The following is a 23,720-nucleotide window of genomic DNA, read 5'->3' as shown; positions in this document are numbered from 1 at the left end:
CATAATGTAAGTTCATATTTTAAGATTTTTAAGTTTATGACAACAATTTAAAAAAATATATAAATAAATGAAATTTGACTAAGCAAAATCAGGAAATATAATTATTAATATATTTTAAATAGTTTTAAACATTATCTTTATATAATATTTCAACCTCTGGAACACAGGAATTGTTTATTTATTTAAAATATTTATATATTTTAAACATGACCTTTATGCAACAAAAACGACTAAATAAATAAATAAAATTCTGGAACACATAAAGTCAAGTTCATCTAATGTTTTTGGCTACATGAGCTTCATACATCAGTTGTTATGCACGTCTCTCTGTAATCCGATTCCATCTAGAGGACTTTTTAAGTATAGCTCACACAAATAACAAATAGATTAATCAGGTTTGTGTTTAAATTATTTTCCTTAGGTAAGAAAAAAAAAACAAAAAAAAAAAACAATTCAAACCAATGTTTTAACAATTCCCAAGAACAGTTAGTGATAGAGTTTTGAGTTCTTCGTGTGAGTGTTGATTGAGTATTTATTTGTCTGTATTTATCCACATATTACCTACCTCCAGCACATTTATCCAGTTTTATCGGTTCACGCACGTTTGCTCATTCTATGTACACTTAAACTTATATTTATGTCAATAAATATGCCCAATGCCAATGGCGAATTGCCCACAAGCGAGACTCCACTGTCGCAAAACGACGCTCGTTGTCGTGCACCGCGCCGCCCGTGCGAAGATGGCGGCTGAGTTGCATCCGCGCAGCGGAAAACTGATCGGTTTGTCGAACTCCAACCGAACCGCTCAACGGAACCAGCCGGTACAGGAATTCAATCACGGCCTGGTCCTCAGTCGGGAGCCGCTGAGGGACCGCGATGTCTTCACTGTCCGCATCGACAAGAAGGTAAACAAGCATGTCCCACCAGAGAGAGAGGGTGAGAGAGAGAGATTGAGAGAGAGAGAGAGAGAGAGAGAGAGAGAGAGAGAGAGAGAGAGAGAGGGTGGGAGTGTGTGTCAGCTCGTCTGCAGTGGTCCATTACTGTCCTCTTATTCACAGGTCATGCGTGTTGTTTAGGTTTAGGTGTGTGGAAGTCTCAGGATGCGCGTGTGCTGCGGGTTTTGCAATGATCTGTCAGGGCTGTTGATGTTAGGATGCTGCTCTGCTTGGCTATTCCTGAACTGCCAGGGGGTTAACGAGATAAATCTCATCTGATCTGAACTGTCTGCATATATACACACATTATATTTTGGGGAATTACTACTATATATGTTCCACTGGAAGCTCAAGTAAACATGATTTTGACTCATTTCAGCGAATCGATTCTTTTGAATTCACTGATTAGTTCAGTGACCCTCTCAAGTGACTGTCTTTTCGCGTGTCGTGAGTCAGTCATTCATTATTCAGTTAGCCAAGTGATTCGTTCAAAACGCTTGCTCATTTGTGACAGTGGGAGAAGGGGACCCCACAACAATTTTGCCTCCGGTTCCATGAATTGTAGTAGTGGTCTTGACATGATTCATTGTTGCATTTTGTGTGTACAAATCTAAGATTGCATAAGCGACAAACACATCTTCCCTACAAATTATAATGAATTAATATTTTTCTTCTTTATGTCAGTTGACAAAATCATCAGTTGTAGCCTAGATTTATATATACATTTTTTATGTAATAATTATAATAATGACCTTTTCAGTTTGCGCATGAACAAGGTATCTTAATTTAGTTTGCAGCTTGTGTTTTCAAAAAGCCCTGGCTTCAAAATTCAAGGTTTTCATAATTAATTAAAAAATATATTTTTGCAATGTATAAGCTTTGATTTTAATATTGAATATAATAAAACTATAGGTGATTTAATGATCATTCAAGGGAAAACAATTATCACTTTATCTTCATTCAAATGGCTTTGACTACTGGCATAGGATGATGTTACATATTAAAACCCTGTTGTTGTTTTTCAAATTGGATCAATGTATGATAATTGAATTTATCATGTGGCACTGAACAGGCAGCAAGCATTTCTGAAAGAATTCTGGGAAATTAAGTACTAGCTAATACTAGTAAACAAAGAAACACATTGCATCTCATTCACTAAACGTATTTGTTTACACTCAAATTTGTGCGTGAAAACTTGCGTGCGAGCAAATAGCTTTTGTACAATCTTTTTTTTTAATTAACAGAAAATTGTGGTAACAACCAAAACCACACTTTTGCATAAGGCACATAGACTGCATCAGAAATCACATCGTTGGTAGCTACTTGTTTTGAATAAATAATTAGTTTGTGACCATTAATAAAAGCATGTTCTGTATAGCAAGATTTTAATATGGACGTACTACATTCACCATGTTGTCATTGTCATGTAACAGTTGTGTTGCTGTTCACAAATCCTCCCCTGCAGCTTCATAGGATAGTAAAGTGTCCATGGAATGCACACTTCAGAGTCTCACACTAAATAGTAGGTCATCTGGGAACTTTTAGCCTACTGCTTTATAAATAATGTCAATTTGGACATACTACTCTTTCCACATACTGTTTTTTGCCTACTATATAGCACAGATCTACTTTCGTATGCAGCCAATTCAGATAAAATTTTATACATAAATATTTAATCTTGAATATATTTCATCATATACAGTGAAAAGGTTTGCGTTATAGTTTGAGGTGTGAGAATGAGAGACAGTAATCTGTGTCTGTCTTAAAATGGTTTTGAGGATGGCACATGCTGTCAGTTTTTTCGAGAGTTTCATATGATGAATAAAGCCTGTTAAACAAGGAAAAAAGCCTTTATATGGAGATGATTTGGGCATGTTTTATGTAAATGACTTACCCTGGGCACGTGGTCACTCATTTATAGTACTCCAAACTTATTTAAATTAAAACAAGTTTAAGAACAAATTCATGTGTGCCTACATTGTGTTATATTTTTTAATGAGATGTTCTCTTAGAAAAATGTGAAAAAATCCATGCAATTACTAGTGAATGTTACTTGTGATGATTATTCAAATCATGGTACCGGTTGCAATTTTATGATAGTCTGTGTCTGATTTTTAAAAGAAATGACTTTCAGTTTTATGTGGAAAATGAAGCTTGAGAGAGGAAGAGCACAGCACAACAATATTATTCCTATAGTGTTCCCTGATATTATTCCAGTTTCCTGTATTTTCTCATATCACTTCTAGACAGAGGGGAAAAAGACAATGAACAGATTGCTGGTCACTTATGTAACCAGATTAGAGAAATAACTTTATCACATTCTCAGCTTGCCTTAACCCAGATAGACACAGCCCTTCTTCACTGACAGTTTACTGTACATACCATCCACATAAAGACAGTTGAGTGTTTGCCTGTGAGATATTGATTGTTGCTTGTTAGTTCGTAATACGACCTCCGCACGTTCGTTGACTTTATTTCTGGATTGTCCCTGTTTGGACCTGTTTGCTCTCCTTTGTAAATAATTGTACATAACGTTTTGGGGATTTAGGGAGACCGATGCCATTTTTGTTGGAACCTTTTATTCATTGGTTTTGAATAGGGAGGCAGGGAAGTAATTGCATTTTTTCTTTTCTTTTTTTTTTCTTTTTTTGTGAACAGGGGCAGTTTTTTTTTTTTTGCCTTGTCTGCTCCTGAAGCCAATATTCCCCCAGTTGTACTGTAAAACCATTGTGCTCTTCGAAATACTGCTCCTTGTTTTAGTTTTTTTAACACTCTTGCGTGTTGTACTCTTTCATGTTGCGGCTTTACCCTAGACGGGGCATAACAATTTAGTATTATTGATATGTAATTAATATTAATTAATTATTAATGTTAGAAATTAAAATAATTTCTTTAACATAACTGTACGTTTTACTTTTTTGCTTCGAATATCGTCTCAATGGACATCAGTTGTGGATTATTATAAATGTACAAATTTTTGTTTAGATTTTTTTTGCTTTTTTCTCTGTGGTAATGGAGTTATACTGAAGCTGAAAAATTTGTATAGACTACCAATCAAAAAAGTTTTAATGCTTGCCAGTGCTGTATTTATTTGATTTAAAAATGCAGTAAAACAGTAATATTTTAAATTTGTACCCTTTCTATTTTAATGTTTTGAAATGTAACTTATTGCTGTGGGTGCAAAGATGAATTTTCAGCAGTCTTCAGTGTCACATAATCATTCAGAAATAATTCTAAGAATCTCTTTTTTTAACGTTGTACTTGTCTTTACTGTCACTTATGAGCAATTTTAAAATAAATAAATAAATACATTACTGAACACAAACGTGTGTGTGTGTGTGTGTGTGTGTGTGTGTGTGTATATATATATATATATATATATATATATTATACATTAAATATAATAACACTATTGAGAAAAGACAGGGGAACTGATACCATAGTATGTGTGGGCCTGGCTTGAACTTGAACATTTAAGCCCCATGGCTCACCATGCACCATGGTTCTGAGTCTTCTGAGATCATTTATAAAGGGATTGACTGACATTTAACTAACTCACATTTCTATTCCCTTTGGTCCAGGTGAACTCGTGGAGCGGTTCTATAGAGATCGGAGTGACTGCGCTGGACCCAGCCGCTCTGGAATTTCCCAGCAGTGCCACAGGGCTGAAGGGGGGCTCGTGGATCGTGTCCGGCTGCTCTGTGCTAAAGGACGGTCGCTCAGTCCTGGAGGAGTACGGTCGCGACCTAGACCAGCTAGGGGAAGGGGACCGTGTGGGGATCCAGCGGAATGGGAAAGGAGAACTGCATCTGTGGGTGAACGGACAGGACTGTGGCACGGCGGCAAGTGGACTTCCTTCTCGTTTGTGGGCCGTGGTGGACCTCTATGGGAAGTGTACTCAAGTCACTGTGGTAAGCTGCGAACCCCCAGCTGAAATAGATGGGGAAGAGGATGAAGAGGTGGAGGATGAGTTGGTGTCGACACAAGCGGTGTCCATAATGGCAGATGCTCGCCAAAGCCAAGATGATAGGGCTGGAGCTATCATGCTGTCTGAAGCTGGTGCTACAACATCAGCAGAGGAAGGTAAAACTAGACCACACTGTGAAGCGTGATGGAAAGGATTTCAAGTAGTTGCATATAAATGCTAACACAACCGCTTGCTGATATTCAAAAAGCTTTTGTCCATGATGTTTTGAATTGTGCAGAAATAAGCATTTTGACTCTTCAAAAGCCTAATGATATTTATTAATTGATAATTCATTCATGACCGTGATTTTTAAAAAAATCTGCAATACATTTTTTAATCATGAAAAATATATGTAATATTTTATTAGTAATAATATACATTCACATGTATTCAGGGTGTAAAGAAAATGCGTTATTACAATTTGCTTGATGTTAAAACACATTACGTTTGATTACAATTCAAACTTTTCTTGAAAGTGCTGAGAATAACATGAATACAAACTGTAAACTTCTAAATAATTTTTTTTATTTATTTTACTTTTTAAACTTGATTTTTTAAAGATTTTTGCTTTTCTTTATCATGGACACTCTAATATGTCATTAGCTCAGTTGTAATGAACAAATGTTCTCTGTTTTGTTTTCTTATCAGTGCCTGATGTGTCAAGGACGCACAGTCGGCCCGACAAATTCCCAAACAACTTTGAGCCTGATAGTGGTATGTCACTTTTAAAACCAGCCTTAGTTATTTATCTTTGTAAATCTGCAGTGTCATTGTGGTTGATTCTAACTTTTTGTCTTTTTTTACACTTTTTTTTTTTTCCCTCCCAGTTTTGACTGAGCACCAGTTATTTGATGTGTTCAACAATGCCATTGTCTCTCTCTATCGTTCGGAGGAAGAGGGTGGAGAGGACTTTGGGGTGGGAGGGGGAGGCTCTGACTCCTCAAGGGGCGGCACAGGAAGTAGCGGTGGGTGCAGAGGAACAGGAAGCGACAGCGGCATTGGCGGCGGAGGGGCAGGTGGAGGCAGTAGCAGCAATAGCAGCCCAGCGGGGAGCTCTGGTGGAGTGGCAGGACTGGGGGTGGCCACTGGAGCCATGACAACCAATGATGCACTGCTGTTCCATGAGAAGTGTGGCACGCTGATCAAACTAAGCAACAACAACAAGACGGCAGAAAGGAGGAGACCACTGGATGAATTCAATAACGGAGTCGTCATGACAAATCGACCACTCAGACACAATGAAATGTTTGAGGTAAATAGTTTATTTATTTGTTTTTTTAAAGAGATGAATACTCATGTTTAGCAAGGATGCATGAAATTGATCAAAAGTGACAGTAAAACATTTATAATCTCACAAAATATTTGTTTTTTTTCTATTCCTCAAGAGTATCCTGACAAAAAAAAACTATAATTTTTTTTTCTTCACAAAATTAATAATCGGCACAACTTTTGTCAACATTGATAATAATAAGAAATGTTTCTTGAACACCAAATCAGAATATTAAAATAACATTAGATTTGTCGTTACTGGAATTAATGATATTTTGAATGTATTAATGGAAAACTTATTTTTAATATATAATCATTTTTGATCAAATAAATGCAGCCTAGGTGAGCATAAGAAACTTCTTTCAAAAGCTATAAAAAAAATCTTACCAATCTTAATTTAGTATAATATCAAGTATTTGATCATAAAAAGTAATCTTTTTTTTCACCCTTGTAAATGGACTGAAGATTTTCTAATTAAAGTAACTTTGATTCTTAAAATGTATCAAATTCCTTAAAAAATAATACAACTAATATATAATGATATGATACTTAAAATAATTATACAACAGTTATACAAAACAAATAAAAAACTATAGTAAAAGAACAATTACCCTTTTACTATAAGCACTTCTGTTTATATTACCGCACTTATCTGTTTTAGATTCGCATTGACAAACTGGTGGATAAATGGTCTGGTTCCATTGAGATTGGAGTGACAACCCACAACCCAAATAATCTCGACTACCCTGCAACAATGACCAATTTACGTTCAGGTACACTTTTTATTATTCTGTTATGTAATCAAATCAATCCGCATTTCTCACAGAATCATAACAGTATACATAGCAGGCACATGTGTCTAAATCTTAGTTTTCGTCACATTGTTATTGTCTTTAAGGCACAATCATGATGAGTGGCTGTGGGATTTTAACCAATGGGAAAGGGACTCGTCGGGAGTACTGTGAATTCAGCCTGGATGAACTCCAGGTAAGTTGGAAGGTAGATCTCTAAATCTTAAGGATATCTCATGCAATTTAATACTCCAGGTGATTGCTTTTGTTTATTTATCCTCAATTTGCTTTTTTTGTTGTTGTTATTTATAGGAGGGAGATCACATAGGGCTGATGAGGAAAGCTAGTGGAGCTCTGCACTTCTACATTAATGGCATAGATCAAGGTGGAATTTCAGATCTCAGTGATTATAAAATTAAACACAGTTCAGATTATTCTAAAATACTTTTCCGAAATGATGTCATAGGGGTTGCAGCCAATCAGACACCTGGTGTAGTGTATGGAGTGGTGGATCTCTATGGCATGGCAGTAAAGGTCACCATTGTCCACAATCATAACCATAGTGACCGTTTACGTCGCAACAATGCCATCATGAGAGCGCTGTCACCTGATGTGGGCCGGCCTCGGCCTGCTCTTTCATTGACCCCTGAGCCTGATGTCCCAGAGCGCTTGCTCTTCCATTTAAACTGTGGGCAGAAGGCTGCAATCATCAGTGATGGCCGCACTGCTTTACGGCCTCAGTGAGTTTTTAATATTTAATCCAAAAATGTATCAACTTCTCTCTACTTGCTGCATCATTTCAGTGGCAGTTAAGTGAAATGTTATTATCTGGCACAGTGCGACGGATGACTTCAACCATGGCGTTGTGCTCAGCAACCGTCCGTTGCACTCCAATGAGGTTTTCCAGGTACGCATCGACAAAATGGTGGACAAATGGGCGGGCTCTATAGAGATCGGCGTGACTACTCATAACCCTGCCTATCTTCAGCTACCATCAACCATGACTAATCTGCGCTCCGGTAAGATGCTGACACACAGTTACACCCACAGGTCACAATTGAGAGTGTCCGTGAGTCAAGGCCACATTACTTGATATTTACATCAAATGTAAAATGCATATCTCCACAGGAACCTGGATGATGACAGGAAATGGTGTCATGCACAACGGAACTACAATCCTTGATGAATACGGGCACAACTTGGACCGCTTAAAAGTGAGTTTGAAATCATTGACTGAAACAGTTGTGAATGTGTCAAAGTGTATTTTATGTACACAACATAAATAAGCAACAGCCAGTAAACATGCCAGCAATGTGGATGCACTTCATTGTTATGGAAAAAAGATCCTAGAGTAGCAAAATTTTAAATTTGTTCAGCTGAAATATCGAGAGGTGGCTCATTACCAAATAACTTCTCTATGAATGGTTTATCATCTTTGAACAAAACACCCTAAATGGCATACAGAGTTCAGTTACCCATTTACCCAAATTTAATTACATTATTCAGATCAATGAAAACATCGGTTTTGGCATTTCAATAAAAAAATTCAGCATTAGTGAACACATCTGTCAAGCCCCAAAAATTATAAAAAAAGACTAAACCCAATAGTGTCTTAAATTTCACCCTCTTCCAGATGATTTTTTAAAGATCTTTTTGACATTTGACAGAACTGTCACCAGGGTGAATTGAGACTTTTATGCCTGTTCTCTTAATTTTAAGAGTAGTTTTTGGGGAATTTATCCTGGTTTAGCTGATTTTATATTTCTGTGTCTCATGTGAAAATCAATAGGCTGGAGATACAGTGGGAGTTGTCCGAAAGGAGGATGGGAGTCTGCATTTCTTTGTGAACGGAGTGCCTCAAGGCCCCGCAGCCTGGAATGTTCCGCCCAGCGTGTATGCAGTGGTGGACCTGTATGGACAGGCTGCCCAGGCCACCATCATGGATGATTTGGGTGAGAGGAATAAGGAGAGAGTAGAAATGGGTGGATGGATGGTAGATACCTTGAAGTACTCGGGTGTCCACAGACTTTTAAAAAACCTCATTCTCGCTCTCTTATAGCCGATCTCCCTCCCTTGCCTGATGACAGCTCTGAGGGCCCTACTGCGATGTCTCCTGGTAGCCCATGTTCAGTCTCGGGAGCTGCAGCAGCCAACGACCTGCGCTTTCATCAGCAACACGGAACAAACGCAGTCATCACCAATGGTGGCCGAACAGCACTTAGGCAGAACTGCCGCAGCGAGTTCAACGATGCCATTGTTATTTCAAACAGGTTACTTTTTTTGTTTGCTTTAGCATGAACTCTTAAGTGGTTAAGTTATGATGGTTGGTCTTGATGGATCAGTCATCGATTAAATTAATATTTTATGCTTGTGTGTCTTTTATGCAGGTGCCTTCGGGATGGAGAGCTCTTTGAAATTGTAATTCAGAAAATGGTAGATCGCTGGTCAGGCTCAATAGAAGCAGGCCAGTGAAACTCTGATTCACTAAATAAATGCCTCTGATTCATTAAAGAAATGCCACTGATTCACTAAAGAAATGCCACTGATTCACTAAAGAAATGCCACTGAGTCACTAAAGAATTGCCACTGATTCACCAAAGAAATAATTCTGATTCACCAAAGAAATGCCACTAATTCACTAAAGAAATGCCACTGATTCACTAAAGAAATGCCACTGATTCACTAAAGAAATGCCACTGATTCATTAAAGAAATGCCACTGATTCACCAAAGAAATGCCACTGATTCACCAAAGAAATGCCACTGATTCACTAAAGAAATGCCACTGATTCACTAAAAAAAATGCCACTGATTCACTAAAGAAACGCCTCTGATTCACTAAAGAAACGCCACTGATTCACTAAAGAAACACCACTGATTTACCAAAGAAATACCGCTGATTCACCAGAGAAATTCTCTGATTCACCAAATACCTCTGATTCGCTTAAGAAATAGCACAAGTTACTAAAGTAATACAGCTAATTCAGTAAATGAATACTACTGATTCACAAAAAAATAAAGTATGTACTAGAGTACAGCTGTTCATGCTGTAGTGCAGGAAACATTGTTGTTTTGTTTGGTGTTCTAAATCAATAGAAAAATATTGGTTCTAGAAAAATTAAAGGAACCATATATTATTATTTCCAAAAATCATTGTTTATGTATTTATTTATTTTTTCAATGGATCCTGGATCTGAACAGGAGTAACAGCGATCAGACCAGAAGAACTGGAGTTCCCTAATACGATGACTGACATTGACTATGACACATGGATGTTAAGGTGAGCTGTTGGTTAATGGAATAGAGATCCTTTCTTTGCCAGACCTGATACCTTACATCTCTCTTTGCTTTTTCTCTTCTGTAGCGGCACAGCGATCATGCAGGATGGGAATACCATGAGGAATAACTATGGGTGTGACTTGGACTCTTTGACCACAGGCTCCAGGATTGGGATGATGCGTACAGCTAGTGGAGATATGCATTACTTCATCAACGGGCTTGACCAGGGTGTAGCTTGTACCGGGCTGCCACCAGGTAATTGTCAAGGGAGCTAATTCACCTAAATTTCTACAACACTGATATTTCAGAACTTCGTGATGTCTAACATCTCCCTCCCTTCTTTTCTTCTGTCTTATTTTAGAAGTATTTGCTGTGGTCGATCTCTATGGTCAGTGTGTGCAAGTGTCCATTACAAGCTCATCGGGGCCACTAGATAACAGTCTGTGTACCAGTAACATCACAGAGAAGAGCTTCCCCATACACTCTCCAGGCATTATATTTTTAACCTTATTTTAGCATTTGAGGGAATATTAATTTATTAGGATTGAGTATTTTATCATTCATGTCACCAACACCAGTTGTAAACAGGATCTTATGTTTTGGTCTACTTTTATATCTTTGTCACCTTCTAGTGGCAGGTGTTGCTCATCGGCTGCACAGCAAACATGGTAAGAATGTGGTGTTAATAGGAGACGGTTGTCAAGCGCTGAGGGTTGATGGATATGCCCATGGAATCGTGTTTAGCGCGAAGGAGCTCAAGACAGATGAGGTGTTTGAGGTGAGATGTGCTTTAAAGGGTTACTCCACCCCAGAATAAAATTTTTGTCATTAATCACTTACCTCCATGTCGTTCCAAACCCGTAAATGCTTTGCTCTTCTTCGGAACACAATTTTAAGATATTTTGGATGAAAACCGGAAGGCTCGTGACTGTCCCATTGACTGCCACGTACAACCCGAATTCCGGAAAAGTTGGGACGTTTTTTAAATTTGAATAAAATGAAAACTAAAGGAATTTCAAATCACATGAGCCAATATTTTATTCACAATAGAACATAGATAACATAGCAAATGTTTAAACTGAGAAATTTTACACTTTTATCCACTTAATTAGCTCATTTAAAATGTAATGCCTGCTACAGGTCTCAAAAAAGTTGGCACGGGGGCAACAAATGGCTAAAAAAGCAAGCAGTTTTGAAAAGATTCAGCTGGGAGAACATCTAGTGATTAATGAAGTTAATTGATATCAGGTCTGTAACATGATTAGCTATAAAAGCTTTGTCTTAGAGAAGCAGAGTCTCTCAGAAGTAAAGATGGGCAGAGGCTCTCCAATCTGTGAAAGACTGCGTAAAAAAAATTGTGGAAAACTTTAAAAATAATGTTCCTCAACGTCAAATTGCAAAGGCTTTGCAAATCTCATCATCTACAGTGCATAACATCATCAAAAGATTCAGAGAAACTGGAGAAATCTCTGTGCGTAAGGGACAAGGCCGGAGACCTTTATTGGATGCCCGTGGTCTTCGGGCTCTCAGACGACACTGCATCACTCATCGGCATGATTGTGTCAATGACATTACTAAATGGGCCCAGGAATACTTTCAGAAACCACTGTCGGTAAACACAATCCGCCGTGCCATCAGCAGATGCCAACTAAAGCTCTATCATGCAAAAAGGAAGCCATATGTGAACATGGTCCAGAAGCGCCGTCGTGTCCTGTGGGCCAAGGCTCATTTAAAATGGACTATTTCAAAGTGGAATAGTGTTTTATGGTCAGACGAGTCCAAATTTGACATTCTTGTTGGAAATCACGGACGCCGTGTCCTCCGGGCTAAAGAGGAGGGAGACCTTCCAGCATGTTATCAGCGTTCAGTTCAAAAGCCAGCATCTCTGATGGTATGGGGGTGCATAAGTGCATACGGTATGGGCAGCTTGCATGTTTTGGAAGGCTCTGTGAATGCTGAAAGGTATATAAAGGTTTTAGAGCAACATATGCTTCCCTCCAAACAACGTCTATTTCAGGGAAGGCCTTGTTTATTTCAGCAGGACATTGCAAAACCACATACTGCAGCTATAACAACAGCATGGCTTCGTCGTAGAAGACTCCGGGTGCTAACCTGGCCTGCCTGCAGTCCAGATCTTTCACCAATAGAGAACATTTGGCGCATCATTAAACGAAAAATACGTCAAAGACGACCACGAACTCTTCAGCAGCTGGAAATCTATATAAGGCAAGAATGGGACCAAATTCCAACAGCAAAACTCCAGCAACTCATAGCCTCAATGCCCAGACGTCTTCAAACTGTTTTGAAAAGAAAAGGAGATGCTACACCATGGTAAACATGCCCCGTCCCAACTATTTTGAGACCTGTAGCAGAAATCAAAATTGAAATGAGCTCATTTTGTGCATAAAATTGTAAACTTTCTCAGTTTAAACATTTGCTATGTTATCTATGTTCTATTGTGAATAAAATATTGGCTCATGTGATTTGAAAGTCTTTTAGTTTTCATTTTATTAAAATTTAAAAAACGTCCCAACTTTTCCGGAATTCGGGTTGTAAAATACACTGTCAAAGTCTAGAAAAGGACGAAAGACATCGTCAGAATAGTTCATCTGCCATCAGTGGTATAACCGTAACATTATGAAGCGACGAGAATGATTTTTGTACGTGAAGAAAACAAAAATAATGACTTTATTCAACAATTTGTATCCTCTGTGTCACTCCACATCACCGTAGCACAATTTTAGAGAATATGAGCTGAACGCAGGCAGCATACGCTCTTCTGTGTCAGCCGTGCTACACGCATGCGCTGTTTTCATTCAAATCAAAGCGTAAATACCCAGTTATTCTCCGAAATGTTAAGTGCTAACGTGATGTGGAAAGACAAAATATCTTAAATTGTGTTCCGAAGATGAACAAAGCTTTTATGGGTTTGGAAGGACATGGAGGTAAGTGATTAATGACAAAATTTTCATTTTGGGGTGGAGTATCTCTTTAATTTACAACTGGAAAAGAAATAAAATAAAAAACTTTTGATTTGAATAATGTGTTAGTAAATGTTGAAAATAACATTAACTAAGATTAAGAAACACTAAAGATATATTTTTCCATCCTCGGTTCATTTGAACTAATGTGGTTAACTAATGTTAAAGAGATATTTCATCTAAAAATGAAAATTGTCATAATTTACTCACCCTTAAGTTTTTCCAAACTTGTATGAGTTGCTTTCCTCTGTTTAACACAAATGAAGATATTTTGAAGAATGCCGGTAAACAAACAACCATTGACTTCCATAGTATTAAAAAAAAAAAAAAAATTATACTATGGAAGTCAATGTATATATCTTCTTTTGTGTTCAACAGAAGAAAAAAACTGATACAGGTTTGGAATAATTTAAGGTTGAGTAAATGATGACAGAATTTAAATTATTTGGTGAACTATACATTTAACAAATGTTACCAGAAATTTTACTTTCTTATTCATGGTCCTGTTGTTCTTCTCTTTAGGTGAAAATTAACAAGGTAGATGACAGATGGTCCGGTTCCCTTCATGTGGGTTTGACCACCCTGCAGCCCCCTGAACTACCATCCTGCCCTCTCAGCGGCCTCTCTCCTTCGCTTACCCAGCTCAGGTCAAAGGTCACATGGGTACTCTCTGGCTCCGAGGTCAGACGCAATGGAGTGCTGCAGAGACAGAACTATGGCTGTTCTCTGGATCGGCTCACAGTAAGAGATTACAGTCAGAATCAACCCAATTTCAAAGAGTTTGAGTATTCAAAAATACAGTAAAAACAGTAATATTATTAAATATTATTACTATTTAAAATAAACATTAGTCGTTTTTATTGTCACTTGATCCTTCAGAAATCTTTCTAATATGCTGTTTTTTTTTTTTGGACTCATTAAATTATGCATTATATTTTTTGGCGTGTCTAGCTGTTAAGTAAAAAGTAGTCTGACATTTAAAAACACGTCTCAAGAATTTACACAATTTCTAATAAACTAACAAAAGTAATTGGATTTGTTAAAAAAGAATTTTAATGAGGGATATGAGTCTGCTTATAAACAATTTCTTCTAAATTCCATAATATACTTCAAGCTAAATCTAAAAACGAACTAGTATAATTTAATTTCGGAAAAAAGAGAGGCCAAAACGAAATTGGCTTGGAGTTCAAAAAAGTTTGAGTTTGGTTCCGGACGGGGTGCTCTAGGGCTCTGCCTTCTTTGACGTGGAAACCTTGTCCGGTTTTATTCCCCTGTTCAGTCCGTCAAGATCAGATTAGTGGCTTGGTGGTGGGTTGGTGTCAGGATGTTCGCTAACAGTGTACCGCTTCTTGCGTATATCAAACTTCCTCTTACCCCTAAGTGAAGTACGAAAAAGAACTTTGCCGTGACTATATCAGGGCCTAAACACCTCCATTCTAATATAGGTAGGAAATCGTGTTGGGGTGAAGAGATGCAGTGATGATACCATGCACATTCTCATTGATGGAGAAGACATGGGACCAGCAGCTACTGCAGTGGCGAAGGTACAAGTATGCCACCAGATCTGTTAATATATCTAATTTTTCAGTTGTACAGTTTGCTTATCCATGTTTGTACTGCATGTTTCAGAACGTATATGCTGTTTTGGACCTGTATGGAAAGGTGACGGCCGTGTCCATTGTCAGCTCCACACTAGCTGAGGATTCAGAAAGTGTGAAAGCTCCCTCACTCTCGCCTGACAGCTGCAGCGAGGGAGAGGAGGACAGCACTCCTGTTAGAGAGGTGTGCCATCTTAGAGGATCATATTTTGAAGCTTATATATTAATGTCAAGCTTTATTAGTAAAATATTTTTTATCAACTCTCAGTGTGAGAATGAGCCTGCCCTGGTGCCCACGGTCATGATGTTTTTGGAGAATCATGGAAAAAATATCCAGCTGTCCAATCAGAACCTGACTGCCGCCCGGGTGTCCAGCTACAACCAAGGTCTTTTGGTCACAGCTCAAGCTTTGCCCCGTCAGCAGCTCTTCCAGGTGTGCGTTTTTGTGTGTAAGAGTGTTCGGAAGTGAAAGAGTGTCTTTGTGGCACTTATTGTTATTCTTCCTCAGTTTCAAATAGACCGTCTGAATCCATCATGGACATCCTCCCTGTCACTGGGTGTGATTGGTCATTCGCCAGACCGTCTCAACTTCCCTTCCACAGCTTGCTGCCTTAAACGCTCAGTCTGGCTGCTGCAACGAGACTCTGTATTTCACAACTCATTGAAGGTGATGTCACTTCATTTGCTTGGTTCTTTGATCCCCCTTTCCCTGATCTTCACATCCTTGCATTGTTTTCTTTACTCATTTCACTTCATTGCTTTCATGTTTCTTTTTCATCTATTTTGAACTTCTTTCCTCTTTCCTTATGTTTAAAATCCTGTTTCCTACTAAGTTTTTACAGTATTAATTTCAGTTCCTAACTTTATTCTCTCTCTCTCATTTCCTCAGATTTGTGAAAACTATGGTCCTAACCTGGACACCTGTCCAGAAGGGACAGTTTTGGGGCTTTTGGTGGACAGCAGTGGTAGTCTCCATCTGTTTGTTAATGGCATGGATCAGGGCGTAGCAGCCCAGGACATCCCAAGCCCCTGTTTTCCCCTTATTGACCTTTACGGCCAGTGTGAACAGGTCTGTACTTTTTTATTTTATTTTTATTTTTTACTTGCCCTGCTAACATTTTCACAGACTGCACTACAAAAAAGAGAGTAGTCATGAGAGAGTAAATGTGAGAAAATCTTTATTTTCATTAAACATTTTGTTGTTGTTGTTATAATTACTATATTTAATATTTTTTACCTATCCTGCAAACATTTTTACAGGCCCCATTACAAAAAAAAAATGGTTTTGAGTCATTTTTTGAAATTGTGAGAAAATATTTGTATGTTTCATTAAAAAATTGATTATTTAATGTTGTATAAATAATGATTTTTACTTGCCCTGCCAACATTTCTCAGATCCTACCACAATAATCTGAATATTTTTACCAGCATCTTTTTTTATAAGTGTCAGGGAATATTTATATTTTTTCATTTAAAATTTTGTTACTGTTATTATTTGCATAATATTCAATATATTTGCTTGCCATGCCCATCACAGAAAATTTGTTATTTAAGTACTTTTCTTAACTTTACTTTAACATCTTTAAGGCCCTATGTTAATTAGGGATGCACTGAATGTTCAGCAACTGAAATTATTAAAAGAATAAGCAAAAAACAGAATAAATTGTACTGAACAATGACTTGATGTGATTGATCATATAGCAACCAGCATAGAGTGAGAGGAGCGCTCTCTTTATAATGCAACAAACATGTCAGCAGTGTGGAAGCATTTAAAACTGTCCGAGAAAGATGCAAAAATCATTACAAGCACTGAAAGCAAGAGATTAGTTAGTACTGCATCGCTTGTCTTCGGTGATTGTTGCTGGTTGCTGCATGATGATTGAAATTGCAAAATGGCCTCAAACAATAAGTAAATAAAATGCAGAACGTTATGTTTTCTAATACATGCACAAATTGCAAGTATTCTGGCAGCGCTGCTTGAACTTGCGGCTAATTTGCTTGTTAACCAGTGTTTAAAATCCAAAGGGCTAGGGAAATGTGCACTGAAACAGTGTTACTCGTCAGTTGCTAATTTTTATGATTTTTTTGAAGACATGTGACAATGCAATACGTGAAACATATTTGTAATGTCTCGTTTATAAATCTGCTGTTGTCAAAAAAAAGAAGCACTGAAGTCTTCCTGCATGTTTCCGTCAAAATAAAAGTTGAGAAAAAGCAAGAAATCCATCAACATTCATAAATGTTAGTATTGTAATTTTACTGTTCTGTAAAATAAAATAAAAAGACAATAAAAAAAATATAAAATCTGTAATATCTGATTGCTCTGTTAATACATTTATTATAAGATTCAGACTTAGTCAAGTCACCAGGACCAGACGAAACCAGCATGGTGTGGTTTAATTCCAGCCTGCAACATAGTCTTGTGCCAAAGGTTGTCGAGGTGATGAGGTTTTCGCAGGGGATCTATCTCTGGGGCGCATCTGGTTGACATGGTCTCCTCTGACATTCAGGGCTGTAGAGGTCATCTCTAGGTGCTGATCCACCAACTGATCTGGATACAGACTGGATCTGTATGGCTACGTTGACCTCGGAATAAGAATGAAAGAGACTAAAATTAGCATTGATGCCATTCTTCTTACGATGCAGTGAGTACATCAGATGTTATGGGAAGAGTTCCCTGTTCCGGTTGACTTAATGCAGCCTAACAATCCTTTTAATGGATTTGAATTATAGAAAAAAGATAGTGAGATAATACAAAGTCTTGCTGCTGCATTTTGGACCAGCTGGAGTTTGTTTATTAAGTGTGCAGAGCAACCAACCAATATAGCATTTCAAAATTTTACCTTGAGGTCATGAATGCTTGAATTAACGTTTCTGCATTTGACATTGAGTGCATAGGTCATAATTTAGATATATTTTTAAGATGGAAGAATTTAGTTTTACAAATGCTAGAAACATGGTTCTCAAAGGAAAGATTGCTATCAAATAGCACACCTCAGTTCCTAACTAATGACAAGGAATTAACAGAGCAGTCATCAAGTGTTAGACAGTGTTTTAGGTTATTACATGTGGAGGTTTTTGGTCCAATTATTAAAACCTCAAGTTTTTTTTTAGAATTTAGCAGTAGGAAATTACTAGTCATCCAGTTTTTTTTAATATCAACTATGCATTTTTTCAGTTTGGCAAATTTGTAGGTTTCATCGGGCTGCAAAGAAATATGGAGCTGAGTATCAGCAGCATAACAGTGAAAGCTAACCATGATTCTTGATGATATCTCCCAACGGCAACATGTAAAGCAACGCTCCTAGTACTGAGCCTTGTGGCACTCCATACTGTACTTGTGAATGAAATGATATCTCGTAATTTACTGCTACGAATTGATGACAGTCAGATAAGTAAGACTGGAACCATGGCAGTGCAATCCAATAATGCCAACATAATTTTGTAGTCTACTCAAAAGAATGCTGTGGTCGATAGTGTCAAAGTAGCACTAAGATCCAGTAGCACTAATACAAATACAACCACGATCATATGATAAGAGCACGTCATTTGTAACTTGAGAGCAGTTTCTGTACTAAGGTCTAAATCCTGACTGCAAATCCTCACAGATACCATTTCTCTCTAAGAAGGAACATAGCTGAGAGGATACTGCCTTTTCTAGTATTTTTGACAGAAAAGTGAAATTTGAGATAGGTCTGTATTTAATTAATCTTTAGGATTAAGTTGTGTGGGTTTTTTTAATGAGAGGTTTAATAACAGCCAGTTTGAAGGTTTTAGGGACATATCTGAAAGACATTTATGAATTAATAATATTCAGAAGAGGATCTATGACTTCTGGGAGCACATCTTTTAGTAGCTTAGATGGAATAGGGTCTAACATACATGTTGTAGGTTTTGATTAATTGACAAGTTTATACAATTCTTCCTTTCCCATAATGTTCAAATTGGGATCTGTAATAATTTCTAATGTTTTTTTTTTAAAGAGTCTCTTCTGCTCAGCAAGGCTGCTTTTATTTGTACAGTAAAAAATACATCCCTGATTCAAGATGGGGGTCTGATGGCCAAAAATATTATTTTACTAACTTATTCATTTTAAGTTAAATTGTGCTTTGTTTGGTGTAGTGTCTTCTAGAATGTAAAAAATGTTCAATGTTAAATATTTTTAAATTGTTTTTTTTTTCTTTCTTTGGGACAAAACCATAAAAAGCACATTTTTGTAATTTCATTTATGTAATGGTGAAAACATTAGGCAAAATCCATGGGGAAAAAACGTGTTCGGTATTTTGGCCTTCGGCCCAGTGGTTCATTTTGTTCTTTTTCGGCTTTGGCCAAGAATTTTCATTTCAGTGCATCCTTAATATTAATATATTGATGTAAATAATTTTTTTTATTTATGTATTTATTTTTATTCATAATAGCTTCTCTATATGAAAGCCTTGATTGGATTCACAGGAAATAATTGTCTTTTATTGGTGTTGCATTCTCAGGTCACTATAGTGACAAATCACGTGTCGGTGGTTGGCGGGGAGAGAGGAGACATGCATTGTCAAGGGGACATGGAGAAGGCTGATATGGTGGATGGTGCGTGAGATTTTGACCCCATGTCTTACAGTGGTTGTAGTGTGACTCTACTTTAAACACATTTGGTCTGTCTGTCTGTGACAGGTATAAAGGAGAGTGTCTGCTGGACGCCTCCTCCAGAGGTCAACCCCAATAAAACGTGCGAGTACCAAGCGCTATGCTCCAGATTTAAAGAACTGCTCACACTGCCAGGTACAGCTGCATTATACCTAACACCCACAAAAAAAGAAATCCTTTCTGGCCACAGATTCAATGTGGACCTATTAGTATCAGTTTTTAGAGCACTTTTCTGATTAAGACAGGATATTGACTGAACATTTGCTTTCTCCATCTCCTACTCTGTCCTCTTTTTCAGATGGTTATTTTAATGAGGATGCCAAGTACAATCTGTGTTACTGTGAGTCCTGTCACAAGCTAAGGGGTGATGAGGCCTATTACAAGCGAGGAGAGCCTCCTAGAGACTATGCTCTGCCATTCGGCTGGTGCCGCTTTGCACTCCGGTCAGTTTTTATTTAACTCCATAATCAAGCTCAGAAAATGTGCAGTCTTTTTAATATTAGCAGTATTAATTACTTAAAAAGAGCTCTTGTCTGTATTTTAACAGGATCAAGACCCACTGTGAAGTCTCCAATGCCTTCAAGAAGTGGCATATTGCGTACCATGGCACTAGTGTCGGCTCTCTTAGACGCATCCTGGACCATAACCAACTCTTGTCAGGTTGGTAACGGTTAAGCTAATTTTTTTCATTTTAAAATAATTCTTTATTTATACTTTTGGAACATAATATAATATGGTAACACACTACATTTCAAGATTTTTGAATTGTAATTTTTTTTTAAGTTAATTCAGCAAATTTGCAATTCATTGAAAATGACAGTAAATACATTTACATGATTTGAAATAGAACTTTTTGAATCAAATGCTGATTTAAAAAATAAATAAATAAATAAATTATCACGGGTTCCACTAAAATATAAAGCAGCAAAACTTATTTCTACTGTGATGATAAGAAATGTTTCTTGAGTACCAAATCAGTAAATTAGAATAATTTCTGAAGGATCATGTGACTTTTTGAAATCTATTAACATAGAAAACAGTTATTTTAAATTGTAGTAATATTTAATAATATTACTGTTTGTACTGTATTTTTGATCAATTTATGCAGCTTGGGTGATCATAAGAGACTTTCAAAAACATAAAAAGAATCTTATCCACCCCAAACTGAACTGTAGTGCAATATATACAATACAATCATAAGAAGTAAATGTATAGTTAATGTGTAGTAAATAAATATAAAAAAAAAAAAAATGTTTCTATTGTATTGAAAACTTTATAAAAAAATATGTAATGGAGTCTCATCGGTAAATTAAATAGAATTATTTGCTATGCAGTTGATTTAAACTGTAGGTTTTGTTCCGGTTTTACTTTTATTTTTGTTTACTTGAGATGAATGTCAAAAAAAGCCAAACAAGCAGATCATCTGATAATCTGATCATCTAATAATGCATGAATGTGTGAATTAGGTAGAATAGATCTGCACAGCTGAGCTTATCTGTTTTTCCCATGAGCAGACTCGTCCTCCATTTTCTCCTTGTCCCCGGTGAAGACAGAGGGTCACGGCAGCTACGGGGAGCCCGAGGAGAATAGCGCCCCAGAGCGAGAGATCCCCCGTGTGCAGCTTTCTCCAACCATGCGCTACTCGGGCCTGGAGGTCTTTGCCCCCAAAGTGCAGTAAGTCAACAGTGGAGCTTCTAAAGAAAAAGACCAGAGAGAATATAACACGATTGTCTAGAAATTGAATTTGAAAATGATGACAGTTACACTTTCCTGCACAGATTCCGAGACCCACGTTCCCTCCGCTGTCACCAGGCCCAGGTGGGCTTCCAGGTGTGCGTGCGGCCAGGCTCCTACAAAGTGGGGCCGACATCGCTGGGAATGAGCGAGCCCCTTGATCCTCGATTCAGCAATGCAGAAATCGATTGGATCACCAAGGAAAAAGGAGGCACGCTTCTGTACGGCCTGCTCATACGGGTGGAGTAAAAAGAGACTCAAGGCATTATCTTCCTCACTATCAACCAAATTTCAGCGCAGCCCCCCGCGTTGAGTATTAAGCATTGCTTTGCTGCCCAATCTCAGCCATCTTTGCATGTTTCAGACATCCTTTTTGTGTTTGAAGGAGGGCGATGATAATCCCCAGAGACACAGACACTGCCTGCACTTTATGTTTTGGACACTGGTGGGCGATTTTTAGTCTTTCTCATTAAATTCACTCACTCAGCAGGCTCTCCATTATTTTTTCAATCACTTCATACATCTAAATCTGTGCATCAAGCCCCACACCCCCCTCAGTTTTTTGCCTTGAGAGCCTGTTTTCTCACAGAAATAAAACTGGACTGAAGCAACACAGAACCACCTATTCATAGCACAGTCCTGGATTTATACTTGTGTTTTTCTTAAATACTTGCAACGGACAAATCAGCCTGGAAATAACCAAGACGACAATGTCAACAAGATAAAAGATGCAGCGAAATCACCTAATCAGGAAGAAACTCAGTGTTACTGTTATTCCACTGTTTTCTTTCTTTACTTATTTTACAGATTCTGCTCTATTTTTGGTTCTTACAGCTGTGTATTTATTCAAAAATTACAGCAAATACAGTCTTTTTTTTCTGGTGAATACAAATATAACTGTAACCATCCATGGGGTGGAACTCACATTTCTTCCGTTTAACCCATCATACCACTAGAATCACTTCATGTGACCTAAATTGTGACAAAAGTACATGGTTTAACTGGATGGATGCATACAAACAGAAATTCGCCCCCTAAAGCACTTCTTAAAAAGACCTGGAGAAGAGAGTTTATGAAGCTATGTGTGTATCCGTGCGTCTGTTTTGGCCAAATGCGCGTCATTATTTAAGCTTAGTCACCTGTGGAAGTTCTTGTCTTCTGTTTGAAATGCTTCACTGCTTTAGATGTTTGCACATGGGTTATGTTCGAGTTTGTCTTCTATTCTGAAGTAACGTGTGCTGTTGAGCTCATTTGTTTACTCACAAACCTTAGTGTAAGAACCAGGATGTAAGTGTTTCTGAAATGAATGGTGGCAGGTACAAAAACCGAATGGAATTGTCTGTTTATGTTCTGCGTTCAACATCCTATTCAACAAGAAGGAGTGTTTATTCAGCTATCAGGTAGATGTGCCTGGACTCATGAGGAATCATGGGAAGTTGTCTACTCGAATCCCTAACCCCAGAATTGGTGTTTACACTGGGAATGTGATAAGATTGTTTACTCCATGCTAGATATATTGCCATTTATTTTTTATTTTATTCTGTTATGACTGAGATTGCACAAATGTAAGCTCTTGCTGGAAAAGTGACAACAGCAACAACAACAAAAAATCTACAGTACTCTCTTTAAAGGCATATCTATCCATTTGTCTGACATTTTGCATTAGCAATCCTCTTTATTGCCAAGGGCAATATCTGGATAAATGCTTGCTATGTAAATCAGAAAATGTGAAAACAGGGTTTGTGTCGGCCCATTGCTGCTTTTTTTTAATTTTTTATTATTTGTTCATGTTTGTGTTATTTTTATGTCTTTACGTTATGTTGTACAGACTGTTACATAACACTAACATTACCTTCCTGGTTTGTAAGAAAATAAAAATCCAAAAAAAGAGACAGTTATGCACAACATGGAAACCGTGTCTCTCTTCCATAAATTCAATCTCATGAAATTTCATGTCAATTAAAAATATTTCTGTCATTACCATAGTGCAAAAATAGTGTACCATATATATATATATATATATATATATATATATATATATATATATATATATATATATATATATATATATATATATAAATGCCTTGTTGATGTCAGAGGAGAATGGGCAGACTGGTTAGAGATGATAGAAAGACAACAGTAACTCAAATAACCACTTATTACAACCAAGGTATGCGGAATACCAATCTCTGAACGTAAAACACGTCAAACCCTGAAGATGGGCTACAGCAGCAGAAGACCACAACGGGTGCCGCTTCTGTCAGCTAAGAATAGGAAATGTAGGCTACAATTCGCACAAGCTCACCAAAATTGGACAATAAAAGATTGGAAAAACGTTGCCTGATCTGATGAGTCTCGATTTGTGCTGCAACATTTAGATGGTAGTGTCAGAATTTGGCGTAAGGAACATGAAAGCATGGATCCATCCTGCCTTGTCTCAATGGTTCAGGCTGGGGGTGGTGATGTAATGGTGTGGGGATATATTCCTGGCACACTTTGGGCCCCTTAGTACCAGTTGAGCATTGTTAA

At 37.5% G+C, this 23,720-nt stretch overlaps 1 protein-coding gene across 1 annotated transcript; it reads left to right on the top strand.

Moving 5' to 3' along the window:
* Positions 1 to 619: 619 nt before the first annotated feature.
* On the top strand, positions 620 to 23,104 carry LOC132121466 (neuralized-like protein 4). The gene is made up of 29 exons (XM_059530873.1): positions 620 to 905; positions 4,517 to 5,018; positions 5,551 to 5,616; positions 5,730 to 6,154; positions 6,833 to 6,944; positions 7,070 to 7,158; positions 7,275 to 7,347; positions 7,429 to 7,702; positions 7,800 to 7,981; positions 8,091 to 8,176; positions 8,752 to 8,914; positions 9,022 to 9,232; positions 9,350 to 9,426; positions 10,163 to 10,241; positions 10,326 to 10,495; positions 10,602 to 10,730; positions 10,873 to 11,018; positions 13,744 to 13,962; positions 14,667 to 14,765; positions 14,851 to 15,003; positions 15,088 to 15,252; positions 15,328 to 15,486; positions 15,709 to 15,888; positions 19,307 to 19,400; positions 19,485 to 19,592; positions 19,756 to 19,900; positions 20,005 to 20,117; positions 20,972 to 21,131; positions 21,236 to 23,104. The coding sequence occupies exons 1-29, from the start codon at positions 657 to 659 to the stop codon at positions 21,438 to 21,440; spliced, it is 4,833 nt and encodes a 1,610-aa protein (XP_059386856.1). The 5' UTR covers positions 620 to 656; the 3' UTR covers positions 21,441 to 23,104.
* The last annotated feature ends 616 nt before the right edge of the window (positions 23,105 to 23,720 follow it).

This window comes from Carassius carassius, chromosome 39 (genome assembly GCF_963082965.1).
Source record: "Carassius carassius chromosome 39, fCarCar2.1, whole genome shotgun sequence".
In the NCBI taxonomy this organism is placed as follows: Eukaryota; Metazoa; Chordata; class Actinopteri; order Cypriniformes; family Cyprinidae; genus Carassius; species Carassius carassius.
The sequence above is the reverse complement of the archived record's forward strand: the minus strand, read 5'-3'. Positions and strand labels throughout refer to the sequence as shown.